At 41.0% G+C, this 15,190-nt stretch overlaps 1 protein-coding gene across 5 annotated transcripts in view; it reads right to left on the minus strand.

The window, feature by feature from the left end:
• Positions 1-15,190, minus strand: part of unc5a (unc-5 netrin receptor A) — a 209,715-nt gene that overhangs the window by 61,491 nt on the left and 133,034 nt on the right. For all 5 annotated transcript variants that reach the window (XM_047354006.1, XM_047354007.1, XM_047354003.1 and 2 more), the window contains exons 3-5: positions 6,920-7,063; positions 4,233-4,336; positions 2,948-3,128 (exon numbers count right to left, since the gene is read on the minus strand). In XM_047354006.1, the coding sequence (XP_047209962.1) occupies positions 2,948-3,128; positions 4,233-4,336; positions 6,920-7,063 (429 nt within the window). The remainder of the gene's footprint in view (positions 1-2,947; positions 3,129-4,232; positions 4,337-6,919; positions 7,064-15,190) is intronic.

Below are 15,190 nucleotides of genomic sequence, written 5' to 3' on the forward strand. Positions count from 1 at the left end.
ATGCGTAGCCATGAAGTACAGCACCATGTTTTTTCAAAACCAAATACAGCGCATTAGCAAATACACCCCACACAAACTGCCCAGCATGGTAGTGGAGGAGTAATGATTTGGGATTGTCTTGCAGCCACGGGATGTAGGCACCTTGGGGTCACAGGGTCAACCATAAACGTCTCTGCATTCTGAAGTTTTCTGGAGTCAGTGAACTGAGGCAATGTAGTAAAAAATGAGACAAATTTCCTCCAGAACAATGGAAGAGACTACAAAGTCATACAGAAGAAAAGGACTACTTCAGGATTTTGCAGCTAAAGTTGATTTTACAAACTGTGTACTTTCACAGCTTTTCCATAAACCTGTTATGTTTTTTTTGACACTTGGGGATAGATTTAAAAAATCTTAAACCCTACACTAGAAACAGAGTATGCTTTTTCTCTTACACGTAAATCAGTGTTTTATATTTTTGGGTTATTGTCAGTTTTTAAGTGAAACTCACACAATTCTCTGTCTTTACTGCACCTTTAGGTTCTATCTGATGAAAGCACAACAGGAACAACCTTTGTGTAAGGCAATGATTCTAAATATTCATTTTCCATTCATAAAGTGGTTTTGTGAGTAATTCACACATTATTATTTTTTGTCCCATTTGTATCCGGCAGAGAATAAAGATGGCCTGTAATGTATGGATGCTTCTATTGTGCGCTAAGCTTGGAACCCTCTGTGACAACAAATATGGGGTTTCTCTGCATTTTAATAAAGGTCAGTCGGCTTATCAGGCATAGTCATTATTTACAGTCTGCTGTTAATTCAATTTCTTTTCTCTTACTGAATCCAGAACACAGAAGGAGGAAGATGGCAGCCATGACTTCCAACAATGCCAGCTTTCACAAAAACGGCTGCCAGAAGCATTTAAGTTGGTGTAATTAACGTCCAGATATACTAGTAAAGTTCATTGCTTGAGGAAAAATATAGAGCTGATGATTCAAGCTGCCACCACATGTCACTCCATCATAACGCTGTAGTTTGTCTTTAATACACCTGCAAAATATGGACACACAGTGCCTTGCAAAAGTATTTATACCCCTTGAACTTTGCCACAGTTTGTTACATTATGGCCAGAAACATCAATGAGTTTAATAGGATTTTATGTGATTAATCAACACAAAAAGCACCACTGTGAAATGGAAGCAAGGTGACACGTGGTTTTAAAATTTTGTGTGTATTCCTTGCATTTGTATTCAGGCCCCTTTTCTCTCGTTCCTCCAAATAAAAATTCCAGGCATTTTGTCTTCAGAAGTCATCTAATTAGCACATAGCGTCCACCTGTGTGTAGTTTAATTTCAATTATAAATGCAGCTGTTCTGTTAAGGCTTAATGGTATGTTAGAGACAGTATCATTAGAGCAAGGAACACAGCAGACTGGTCAGGGATAAAGTTGTTTTTACCATGATCAGGTTACAAAACAATATCCAAATCCATACAAATTCACAGATCACTTTTTCAATCCATCATCTGATAACTGAAAGAGTGTCACACAACCGTAAACCTACCATGACATGGCCGTCCACCTACACTGACAGGTCGGGGAAGGAGAGCATTAATGAGGAAGCAGTCATGAGCTCTATGGTAACTCTGGAGGAGCTGCAGAGATTCAGAGCTTAAGTTGGAGAACATGTTGTCAGGACAACTATTAGTCTACTACTAGAAATGTCAGAGGCTGCAAGAGACTTTAGACTGGCACCAAGATTTATGTTCCAGCAGAACATGAATCAGTTAAATTGGAACCTAAACTCCAAATCAATTTTTTTTTGCAGATACACTGTGCCTTAAGGGTGCTATCTTTATGTTACTCTGCTATTTTTTACATTTTTGTGTAAACTTGTTTAATTCTGCAATATTTGTTCTAAAACCATCTTAGTGCCTCTTAGGGTTGAACAGTGATTACTGCAACTGAATTGTCCTATTGGTTCAAACGGTACAGTTTGGTACATGCTTATGTCACAGCCCCCGCGTTCAGGTATAAAACCATCTCATACGGCCCTATAGCGAGTCAGGACTTGGATTTGCTTCTTCGCTACCTCGGCAGCGCCAGCTTCTGGCATCGCTGAGTAAATGCTTTGAGCCTTAAGGGTCCGGCCCGCTGGGCTCTGTAAAGCCTTTCTTAACCTCTCTTAACCTTAAAAATCCTCCACCTCTATCTGCTGCGAAACTACCGGCGTTGCACTGCTCATGCTCGTCCTCCCCCGACACCCCCCGCTTAACCGCCTCTGCTCATCTCCACTCTTGGCACTGCCCACTTTGGTGGCATTTTTCAAAATCTGCCTGGAGGCGGAGTAATTCTTTTACATGAGGTTGAGTTTCACTCAGGTCAGTATGTCCTTGTGTTAGAATGAAAATCTATAAAAACTCAAGAAATTATGCTCACAGATGGTGTTCATCCAATCTGACTGAGCTTTAGATAATTTGCAAAGAAGAATAGAAAATAATTTCAGTCTCTTGACATGCAAAGCTGCAGGAAACATACCCCAAACGACTTGCAGCTGCAATTGCAGCGAAAGGTGGTTCAACAAATTATGACTCAGGGGGTTGAATACAAATGCATGCCACACTTCTCCTATTTTTAGAAAAACATGGACAATTTCGCTTCTGCAAGTCTGTGCTACATTGTGCTGTTCTATCACATAAGATCCTAATGAAATACATTGGAGTTTGTAACAAAATGAGAAGAAGTTCAAGCAGTATGAATTCTTTTGTGGGCACTAACTGCATCGAACAGAGAACCTGGTATGTTTCATCCATAGGAGCACAGAGGTTAATGTGGAAATGTGGAATACAAGAAGAAAGTAAACATGAAATGACTCATTTGGGCAGTTTTGCATAATTTTGGCATAATTTGAAGAAAAATTGGGCCCAGATCATTTAACATCTGCTAAAAGAAGTTATCATCACCTACCATAGACGATGACCGTGGCAGAGTTGCTTTTGCGGCGAGCGACAATGTTTTTGGCCACACACGTGTAGTTGCCCGTGTCCAAAAGGCGGGCTTTTTTGATGACAAGATTGTGGTCAGGTGTGATGGAAAAATTGGGGTCGCTCACTGGGTCGAGCACATCCTCGTTCCTCTGCCACTCCACCTAAAAAATATGTTTCCACAGTCAGAACTCGGCACAAATCAACAGAAACCTGCTCTGCAGTGAGCAGACATCATGCAGAGGAGAGACTTCTACATGCAAAACAAGGGCATTAAGACTGGTTTGGTGCTGGAAACAAATTTTACTCATACGGTCTACTGATTTGAAAATGTATTACTTTTTACTATGAAGAGAGCTGCTTTTATTTCGCAGCTGCTGGTGGTCTGTGAGCAAAGCCAATCATGCTCTGTAGTGCCTTTGCTTCTCTTCCAGAAGCCAAAATTGAAGTTATTCCCATCCTGGTGTATTCACGGACCGGCTCGCTTGTTTTGCTGCTCTCACTTGACCTCGTGCCGTCTCCAGAGAAGCGATGGTATGGCAGCATTGTTGCTGGTATTACTGCCAGTTGCGATACGGCATATAATTGGGCTTTCTTCCTCTTGCGCGCGCTATCTCTGCTTTCTCCCGTGGTGACTTCTGCTCTGATGTTCTTTTCTGTTGAACCGCAGTTGGCACCTTCCTTCCCATTTCTCTCCAAACAGTCCTTGCACTGTCGAGCTGTGATTGGCTTGTCTGCCGGCTCTCGTCTCTGGGCTGTTTGAGCTAGCAGCCTAAGCTCCTGTTGTGTTGTTATTAGAGCAGTTAGTGCCTATCCGGGACCGGGTGGATGCAGCGCATGAGGTGAAACAGCTGGCACCACGTTGGCCCACTAAACACACACCGGCAGAATATGAGAGGAGAGAGAAAGCGATGCAAGCAGAACAGGAGAGGGGAGAGACAGAACGAGATAAGGAGAGAGTGAGACAAATAGAGCCATTCATTATGGACGAGCCTTTAGAAATGCCAAATGGGGAGTGAAACCTCCGAGCCTATCCTGAGTGATGTGACGAGATGATGTGATATATGGCTTCTCAGAGATGTAAACGAGATCATAAATCAATAACAGGGAATAATTAGAGGTGTAATTTATCCATACAGGGATGGTAGTTCCCTGTGGAATGCAGCAAAGTCACTTTTTGCTTTTTGCCCCCACTCTTTTCTTGGAGAGGAAGGAGTAAAATGATGCTAGATGTGAGCCTATAAATATCTTCTGTATCTGTGTCTCACCTCGGCTTGTGGCACTCCCTCTGGGGGATGGCAGCGCAGTACCACCTCCTGGTCCAACGCCACCTCTTTACCCTGCGGCTCCTCCTCAAAGTTCTTTCTCAGGTCTTGCAGAAAAAGAAAGATGGGGAAGAAAAAAAGGAGAAAAACACAACCAATTAGGATGTTTGTTAAAGCTCATGACATTTGAAAGGAAAAAAAAAAAAAACTGGGTTTGGGGATGTTTTTAAATTCTAGCCCTTGAAATGTTCAACCGTGGCCTTGTGTCGCACTCCAGTTGGCCTCTAAGCCACAGTGGTATCAGTGGCACCAACCATGTTGCTTATTACAGACTGCCTGGCTGGTTCAGAGATGTTTGTCTGCTGCCAGAGGGACCTGTGTCGAGCAAAAGCAATTGCATTACCCCTTCCTCCCACCCAGTCTTCCTCCCTCCGGCAGCCTCCGGCCTCCATCTGTGTGACGGCTTGGAGCAGCCGCATGAAAACAATGCCCCGAGGCGCCTGGACAAGAGCTCCTGCAAAGCCCGCCTGGTTGCGCGGGGGCTTCACTTTATGTCTCATTGAGCAATCTTACGGTTGCATCAAGCCCTGCAATATATTTGACTGTAAACCCCAGCTGTAAATTACACAGGTAGAAGTGGCCCAGCTTATCCCCGTGCAGAAGGGGGAAAATAAACACAGGTCTGTTTGGACTGGATGAGACAGGCAAGCTGCCGATAGCTGGCGGCTTGGTGCAAATTTGATGTGTTCACCCCATGTTTTGACTCAGAGCAAAGCAATGTGTTATTGTGTTGCGATGGGCTGAGGGTGAATTCCTTTAAATGGGATGTTGAGCCTGTCCTGACCAATCACACTGGGGAAACGTTGAGACAAGCGGAGAGTTTCATGACATTTAATTTAATTAAAGCAGATAAAATGGGACTGGAGGACACTCGAGATGTAACAGTTCTAGAAAGCTCTACAGTATGTGAGCATAAGTGGGTGCAGATAAATATTGAAAATGTGTCCCGATGCATGGATATTCAGGCATGTGTGTGTCCTTATCTTACATCTATCTGACTTTGTTAAGCTCTCCAACAAGGGTAGATAATGAATGTGTGTTTTCAAAAAAGCCTTGTGGTTTGGAGACTGTGCTGCATTTGGCTGTGTCTGGAATAATACATATTTATGTGGGAATTAATAGGCAGAATGCTGTAAAATGCTCAAATGTAAAATGGCTCCTTCTAATAAAGCTTTTGAGGCGGCGGCGAGGGATGCGCCCGTGTTCCCTAGGCAGATTTATGATTGCTGCACTGCAATAAATTTCAATTCTGTTTTTATTCAAGTTACTTTCGCAGGGATCATTGCTGATATACTGTAGCTTGTGAGAAATATGCTCATGAATACTTTAATTTAGTGTTCCACTTTTCTTCCTTCCCCCCTCTTTATGCCTTAGTTCTTTTTGCAGTACACGGAAGTGTTCATTTAATAAGCAGAATCACAGGAACATTATTTATGGTGACTTGCAAATGTACTCATTCCCCTTGACCGTCTTCACATTTTGTACAATACAGCCACGAATTTTATTGGATTATTAGGATTTTATTTGATAGACCAACTGAAAATGTCATATAATTGTGAAGTGGAAGAAAAATAATTGTTTTCAAACTGTTTCACAAAAAAAAAAAACCTGAAAGCTGTTTAATTAGAAAATGGAGTTTACACAACTGCAATCCTACCTAGTAATGGTCATCTACCTAAACAGACAAGCTGGGCAAAGACAGCAATAATCAGAAAAGCAGACAAGAGGCCCATGGTAACTTTGGAGGAGCAGTAAAGCTCCACAGCTCAGGTGGGAGAATATGTCAAGAGGACATCTATACGTAATTTATTTCACAAATCTGGCCTTTATGGAAGAATGGCAAGAAAAAAGTCAGTATTGAAGGAAAGACATAAGAAGTACTGTCTGTAGTTTTCCAAAGATAATGTAGAGGGCATATCAAACATATGGAAGAAGGTGTTTTTGTCAACTGAGACCAAAACAGAACTATTTAAGCTACATTGTTATATGTAGCAGAAAATGAACACTGCCAGTCACCATGAACATGCCCAGATCCCCATGGTGAAACACGGTGGTGGTGGCCTCATGCTGTGGGGATACTTTTCTTCTGCAAGGACAGGAAGGCTGGTCAGAGCTGATGGAAGCTCAATGGAATAAATACAGAGCAATCTGGGTGGTCAGAGGCTGCAGAAGAATTGAGACTGGGGTGGAGGTTCACCTTCAAACCTTCAACATACGGCCAGAGCTAGAATGTTTTAGATGAAAGCAGATTTATTGCTTAGAAGATTTAAATCCAATGTTTCTAAATTTCTGAATAAATTCTGTGTGGGTTTTTGCGCTAAATAAATACACTGAATTAAACTGCATAGAATCTATAGCTGGACATGGGCCCTATCACCTCAGATCCCAGTAGAATATGTTGATGTTGGTGGCTATAATGTAATAATATACCAAAAAGTGGGTATTAATACTTTTGCAGGGTACTATAGCTTAACTCTAACAATCGTATGCGAGAGATCACAATGATTTCTGAACTAATAGCAGTTAGTCCATCTCTAAACTCTTATTACACTAAGGCATGCAAATGTGAGCTCCTTGTTAGGAAACCCATGCATTCGTAATGACAGTGAGATAATTTCAAGTGCACTCACAAGCAATCCTTATGTATGCTTTCTGGCTCTTCTGAGTTCCAGTGGTGCTCCAGGCGACACACTGACACCAGTACTCATCGAGGCCGAAGATCTTCTCCACCTGCTGCCTGGTAATTTCAATCGTCACCTGCATGACCGGCAGTGCTGCAAAGCAGGTACAGACATAACATCATCATGAACACGTGAATCATCCACTTCAACTTTGTCTGTGTGCAGCAGAAAGTTTAACGGCTGCATTTTGTACCTTGAGTCATTAGAAAAAAAGAAGCCAGGCAGAATAAACGAGCAGACAACCATAATCCTATATAAACAGAGGGCTTGTTAACTGAGGAAAATGAGATGAGAGCCTCACAGCTATCCCAGTGCAATTTGGAGGGCGTTAAAATGGCAACAGTTGGGTAGGAACACCAGAGCGCTAAACAAACACTGCAAACAAAAATATCCAGCGTACCCTGCTTCCCTTTTATCAAATCCCGAACGGGAGGGAGAGTTCAATTTATGGAGCCTTTCTATAACAGTGTAGATATAAGAGATGCTGCTGTAACACAAGGTAAAAATAGCTTTATAGCTTTTCTGCCAGACCGGACTGACATGCCTTCTCTAAATAGAGCAAAATTGGGACAACATCCATCCTGCCAAACTGTCAAAACATTATAACATTGTCACAGGCTTATCTACATTAAGAAATCTTTCATTTCATTTTCTTTTGCGGTTATATTTGGGACCTACAATATATATATATATATATATATTTCCCTCAGTTTCCAGCTTTCATTCCGTCTTGTGCTTTCTGTTGGGGAGAAAGTTGTTCGTGTGAAAGTCGCAGTGGAAACTGAAGACTGACCGAAGTGAATGACTCAGACCATTACATTCAGATTCAGTGGGGGACCTCTCTTTGACAGCCATTTGCATAAAAGCACTTTGAGACTCTCTTCCACACCCCTCACACTCCTGCTGTGTCTGAACTGATCATTTGCTGTTCCAATCTGATGTTGAGGAAGTGGCACCTGCCACAACAACAAACATGTACAGCAACTGCGTTCAGCCTTTTTTAAATTTGCAACACAACAGAAAAAGATGGTGATATGTCTGGAAACTGATCATCCAGACCGCTCTTGCTCCCTGCCCAGTGGTGGCTCGAGGAGCTGGTGCAGAAAAAGGACCGGCTCGGTTGCCAGCAGCCACACTCAGTGATAAGTAGCTGTGAGAGTCACTGGCAGACCTCTATGTATTAGTATCTAAGTGCAGCAGATTTTTCTATATGTGATCACAGTAAATGTGACTACATGTGCTGTGAATCCAGCCCTGAAGCACCACTCAGAGCATCAACAACAACCCATGCTGTCCGCAGAATTTCCCAAATGTTCTTCATTACAGCTAATTTGAGACACAGAGTAAAGAGTAATTTTAATCTTTATATTGTGTTTTCTTTAAATGATGCTCCCAATAAGTGTCAGAAATTGAGATTTGTTTAAAAAACAAAGGCATTTTTTAGGGCCTCCATTTACTCACTCTTTGTCTTTTTGAAGTCAAGCTTTTTCTGTTGAGTGTGTTTGTGTGCTAACATGAGTCTGCAGCGGGAGTGTTGGACACAGGCTGAGAGAGCACCTAAAAGCTAAAACAAATGGCTAAAGTAGCAAAATGGGCACTATAGAGAATGAACAAATGGAGCAGAAGAAATCCAGTTTTTTTCCTGCAAATCAGCAACACACATCCAGCTTCCTCTTAAAACATAAAAAAACTAACAAGTGAAATTACATTCATACATTACACAGAATAAATACAACCACCATTTAATTCTGTATCATTTCATAAAATATAGACAAAAAATTCTGAAATTAGGTCTTGCACATCATTGGAACAGCAGCCATTATTGCCAAAATGTGCCAGTCTGAGTGGAAAATAAATTAGCTTGTTTGTACTATATGCAACAGTTGCCATTATGGATAGTTATTGATATATTTCATAAACATCTCATAAAGGACACATACTACAGAGAAAAAAAAATGCAGCTGTAAAGCAAGGCCTCAAATATAAATCTTAGCTTAACTTCTTAGAAATCTTTCCCAGCCTTGGATGTAAAGTACAAAAAACATCTCATGGCCTGATTTACACTAAGCTCTCAGCAGTTTATGTGCATATATACCTGAATACATAAATTTAAAATCTTGCCCTGAGTGCTGTTCTGAGCTTAGTATTTGATTAATGTAAACCTTCTTTTTCTCTCTGAGCTGGAGGGCAAGAGGATCACAGATCCGTATGGAGATGGATAGCATGAACAATAGCAAGCCGAGGTGAGAAATCCAAAGAAGAGCAATTTGAAGCTCTACTTGCAAGGCTAATTGCATTTTGTTTCCTTATCTCCTCCTGTCTCTATAATTACCTGCTTTCTGTGTCTGACACCTTCCAGTAACACGTCTCTAAGTCACTCTGTCCAATTTCACTCCAATTAATAAGAAGGACAAAACAATCTCATTACTTTTGGAGCAAAATATAAATTTCAGCCACTTGGAGGGGCTGTATTTTAGGTATCGTTTGAAAAGTTTACCTCTTTTGAATAGTGAAAAACACAAACTTTTTGATAAAGATGACTGGTACAGAAGCTCCATATTTACAAAAATAAATCATCCTCACACAGTTCTGGTTCAATTATATTAATACAGACTTATAATAACCTCCTCAGCAGCCTTAGAAGTGTTGGGAATTTAAAAAAAAAGGAAAGAGAAAATTTACACGTCCTTTCCTGCAAGATACTAAGTGTGCACTTAACATTCTTGTTAAAAGATAATTAAAACATGACACGATTCCCTCAGCCTTCAGTTTGAACTGCGGCCCATTTATAAATGAGCTCAAATCCCAAACCTCTGTAAAATTACTGTGAAAAATTTAAAGGGTGATTATGTGATTGACACCGCAGGAATCCTGGGCTTACTGTTGGAACCCCGGTGAGTAAACTTTTATTGGAGCACAAGGGGCAACATAGTTGGCTGTGCTTAGACATGATATGTTTCACTGTGGGGAAATTTATGACAGGATGACAAACAGAAAAACAGCATGCCTAGTAATGTGAAACTAAATAAAAGATCCTACAGTCAGACAATACAAAAAACACCTTCTCAGCTAACGACAGTACATCAGTGTGGAGGAGTTTGCAGACTATTACCAACTATAGGAGTCCTCCTCCCATGCTGCGATGACACCCTGCCTGGCTGAGGATCTGAATCGTTTCTTCTATAGGTTTTATTACCAGCCTTTCACACCTCACTCTCACACAAAGGGGGTACCTGCATCCACCAATAACTCTTCAACTCCCTCCTCTCTCCCACTGCCTGCACTAAAGATCAGAGAAGAAGATGTTAACAGGGTCTTACAGTGTCTGAATGGGAAAAAATCTCTGGGTCTGATGGTGTCTTCCCTCTCTGCCTGAAAACCTGCGCTGACCAACTAACCCCCATCTTCATTCATATCTTTAACAAGTCTTTGGAGCTGTGTAAGGTTGCTTCCTGCTTTAAACACTCCACCATCACCCCGGTCCCTAAGAAACACACCATCGCAGCATTAGATGACTACAGGCCTGTTGCGCTGACGTCTGTGGTCATGAAACTGTTTGAGCGACTGGTATTCAATATCATCAACCCAGACATCCCCCATCAGAAGCCCTCCCAGCTCACAGTGCCAGCCTCTACCTGTCAGTGGATCACCAGTTTCCTGACTGACCGGCAGCAGCAGATGAGGCTGGGAAGCATCTTCTCCCGCTCAAGAACCATCAGCACCGGCGACCCCAAGAGTGTGATCTCTCCCTAATCCTATTCTCTCTGTACACAACTCAATGCACCTCAGCTGACCCGTCTGTGAAACTCCTGACGTTTGCAGAGGACGTCGCTGTAATTGGTCTGGTCCAGGACAGTGACGAGTCTGCATACAGACAGTAGGTGGATTGGCTGGTACACTGGTGCGGTCAGGACCACCTGGAGCTTAACCTGCTAAAGACAGCAGAGATGACGGTGGACATCTGTAGAAAAGCCCCTACATTGCCTACCCTCACCATCCTCAACAATACTGTGTCGACTGTGGATTACTACCAGTTCCTGGGAACCACCCTATCTCAAGACCTCAGATGGTCCTCACACATAGACGCTGTTCGGCAGAAGGCACAGCAGAGACTGTGCTTCCTACGGCAACTAAAAAAGTATAACCTTCCGCAGGAGCTGCTGATCTTCTTCTACACCGCCATCATTCAGTCTGTTTTGTGCTCATCAATCACTGTGGTTGGCACATCCACAAAACAGGACAGGTCCAACCTGCAATGAACAATTAGATCTACAGAGGGGATTATGAGGGGTGACCTTCCCGTCATCCAGGACTTGTACAGGTCGGAAAAAGGGCAGCTAACATCTCTGTTGACCCCACACATCCTGGACACAGGCTTTTTAGACTTGTATCTTCACGTCGGCGTTACAGAGCGATAATGGCAAAAACCAGCCACCAGAGAGACAGTTTTTTCCCCCAGGCTCTCTTTGTTAAACACAATGAACACAGCCAGAGTATTCAGCTACTTTGCTGGAAACTAATAAGCATATTTGCACTACCACAACCAGCCTTCCTTCTTTTATACACATAACATACACACACGCACACACACACACTGCAGTCTCGCTACTCAGGTGAAGCTGCTAATTTTACAAGTGAACATCAGCTTGTTACGTTCATAATAATATTTAACAAAAAGCAATGGGGCTAAAAAGACATAACTTTTGTACTGACACATCACCGACAAGTTGCAAGAGTTAGCATATCTGTCGTTAAAATAGACCACTGCAGACTCGCTACTGAACAGATACCTGGATATTTACATACATTTGTAAGACATTTATCTTTACTTTATAAAGAGCAAAACAGCAAAAGAAAAAATATTCTGCATTTAAATGTCAGAAACAAACTACAACATTTAGCATATCTGTTTGTAAAATAAACAGCCCATTAAAGGCTCCTAACTGAGCTATGCTGATAATTTACTAGCAAACATCAACATGTCAGACTCCCAACTTAATTTACAGAAACCACAACGAAGCAAAAAAAAATTATATTCTGCACAAAAAGCACACTAACTTTTTTTTTTTTTTTTTACTGAGTTTAGCCTGTATTGAATCTATATTCTTGTTGAGGTTTTTCCTCTCAATATATTGCATAAAATGACTTAATGTCTCTGTGCATCCAAATACAAGTAACTATTAGCTAATTATTAATTAATTAAATAATACTGAGATCATTATACATTTTTACAATTTTTGTTTCAAATTTAGGTTTTGACACAATGAAACTAATAAAATTCGAGATTATTGTTTAATCAGAATATCAGACTAGCCCATGCTAACCTAGCATGAAAAAAAGCTTTCAAGTTGTTCTCCGCTACAAATATTAATAGGAAAAGTTTGCTTCTTTCTGTCTTTCAAGTTCTGACAAGCTTGAAAGTGCTACTAAAAAAGACCCTTCTTGCTCAGAAATAAAGGCTTTAATAAATTCTAAAATATCATTGATTTTTGCTGGAAAACAGAGTTGTTGTTTTTTTTTTTAGAATTTTCCAATAAAGTACATCTTTTGTAGAAATGATGTCTCCTCTACAAAACAAGAGCTCATATACTGGAAGTAACAACAAATACATCACAGTTTGCTGATGCATATAAAAGAAATCTGGTTGCTGTTTCTTTTCTTAATGATCAACCCTGTGATAAACGATAAACATAATTTGATGCCAAACTCCAGCTTTAGGAGACCAGAATACTAAATAAAAAACACTGTATAGTATATTGACTTTTTATACTTTTGTTTTAAATGAGACACTAAAAATCCACTGATAATCTTTATATTTTTCTGTCATCCTGGCACTTTGAGCAACAGGCCCTCTTTTTTCTGTGATTGTCAGCAACATGTTGTGCTGCAGGCTTGCTTACAATTTCTCCTCCTTGTTGGCACGTTAATGACTTTGTCAGCATACTTTATGCAGAATAAAATGCAAGACAAGGTTTTGATCTCCTAACACTGCACGCTTGTTATCCTTCAGTCACCACAGCAGAGCAGCTGGAAACTGGCCGTGATTATACATGCCATTTTATGTGTAAACATACAATTCACGTTTTATTATGAAACCTGATTAAGCTATCACCTATTAAAAAGAAATGGGAAGAGGTGATTATGAACACAGATTAATTATAAAGCAGTAAATGTTGTCACAATTAATTGACTTTCTGAAACATTGGTGAATTTGGCCAATTGTTTATATAAAAGCCTTTGACTTAAATGCTTGCTGTGTAAATATAAGAATCAAAATGCTCTTTGTATCCCTCCAAATAATGAAAAACGACTTCAATCCTCTGAATTTAAGCAATAGGAATAGAAAAGAGATCTGGACTGGCAGATCTTAGTTGTTCTTAGTCCTTCATGTCAGCAGGTATTGGTTATTTATGCTCTGCAGACACAAACAGCTGATTGTTCATGTGATCAGTCGAGAGCAAAATTTTCATCATCAAATGATTCGCAACAGGTATTTCCATCTCCCGAAGTACATATCAGCTCCTTTCTAAAAAAGTCAAAAACAAGTGAGCATAAATCTTGGTTGTGAAATGAGTTTTTTGCCACATCTACAGAGCTTTCCTATTGTGGAGCTTTAGATAAGTTGATAAAAATGCAAGTAAAAGGTAACAACCAGAAAGTGGCAGTGTTTAAGAGACCGTGACTGAGTCAAATCTCAAATATAGGTTTTCTCAGAAGGGAGAAAGTAAACTTGCAAAAAGGAGCATCAGTAAAAGCTTTTGGGCCATGGGGTCAGGTTAAAACACCCTGTTTTTTTCTCCAGACTGCCATGGTTTTAAGAAGACTAGAGCAGATGCTGAGCAGCTGAGTTCATGAATAACATGACCACACATTTGTATGATGCCGCTTGTTGTAAAGTCGTCCAGGAACCGAATTCAAGCTAATACTAGATCCACTTGCACATACACAAAAGACGCGTCTATATTCAGTTTATTGTGTTCAGACAGCGGCAGCGACAAGATTATTTACACATGCACTCCATTTAAATCTGTGAAAAGAAAGTCATAGTTAACAAAAGAAAAGGGGTCACATTGTCAGCACTCAGGCATTTTTCTGCAGATGTATGTGTGGGCAGGATGAATCTTCCCCTGAGCCAACAGGGCCTCAACACACACGGTAAACCCCCCTGGACTCAATCCAGTGAGTCGATATTGGGCTTGTCTGAGTGCAGGACTTTATTTTTCTCCCCCTCACTCTTGTTTTTGCTGGCTCTGACCTCAATTCCATAGGGGTCATTTGCTTATCAAAGGCAAGGACTGGAACTTGCAGGTCCTGAGTGTGTCTTCATTGTGAGCAAGGAAATTCAATTAGGCAATGCCCCTTCTGTGTGTGAGGGTAGGACTCATCAGTGGATATAGGAGGATTAGGGCTGGGTGAGGCGACATCAGGGGTGTGCACCGTTTTCAAGGGAAAGAGTTCATAATGGCTGAGGCGAGACATCACAGATAAACACTTTTACGAATGAACTGTCTGCACATTCTGGCAACAAGTCAAAAGCAAAATGGAAGTGTGCTATTTCCTCGCTTGGATGTTCCCTCAAACAGATGGTATCGGTGTCGTCATCGTCACCTTAGGTTCGCAACACTTTCTTTCAAAGAAGCAAACAATGTAATAATCTGTGGACAAATTTAGCTTTGATTAAGGTAAGACATCCAGACACCAGGTCAAAATACAGGTACATGCCAGCCTGTGTGGTCTTTGGAATATGTAAACCCCGTAAATGTAAGGGCTTCTATACTTTTCCATTTAAACTTTCAAACTTTGACCTTTCAATATGAATGTTGGAGCTGAAATCAAGACTAATCTGATGTTTACCCACATATCTGCTACTCACTGTATATGTTCTCTTTTCTGAGTTTGTGAAATACTCACACCAGCCACTCTGGCACGAAGAACCACGCTATGATAAAAGTTACTTAAATCCACTTTTCTTTTCATTCTGATGCTCAGCTTGAACTTCAGAGGGTGAAAGCCATCTTCACCACATTAGGATGCCTAAACTTAATTGAGTTGCTATGAAGTTACCACCTGATTTGCAATTTAACAGGTTCACCAAAGTGGTTGGAATGTTTTTAGATGTTTTTAGAGGTCCCACCTTCTGTAATCAGTACATTGCCCTTTGTCGTGGTGAAAACAAAGCTGAGCTGAGAGGCAAAGTTCCTGATGCACAGATCCATCTTC

Source organism: Girardinichthys multiradiatus, chromosome 23 (genome assembly GCF_021462225.1).
Source record: "Girardinichthys multiradiatus isolate DD_20200921_A chromosome 23, DD_fGirMul_XY1, whole genome shotgun sequence".
NCBI classification, from domain to species: domain Eukaryota; kingdom Metazoa; phylum Chordata; class Actinopteri; order Cyprinodontiformes; family Goodeidae; genus Girardinichthys; species Girardinichthys multiradiatus.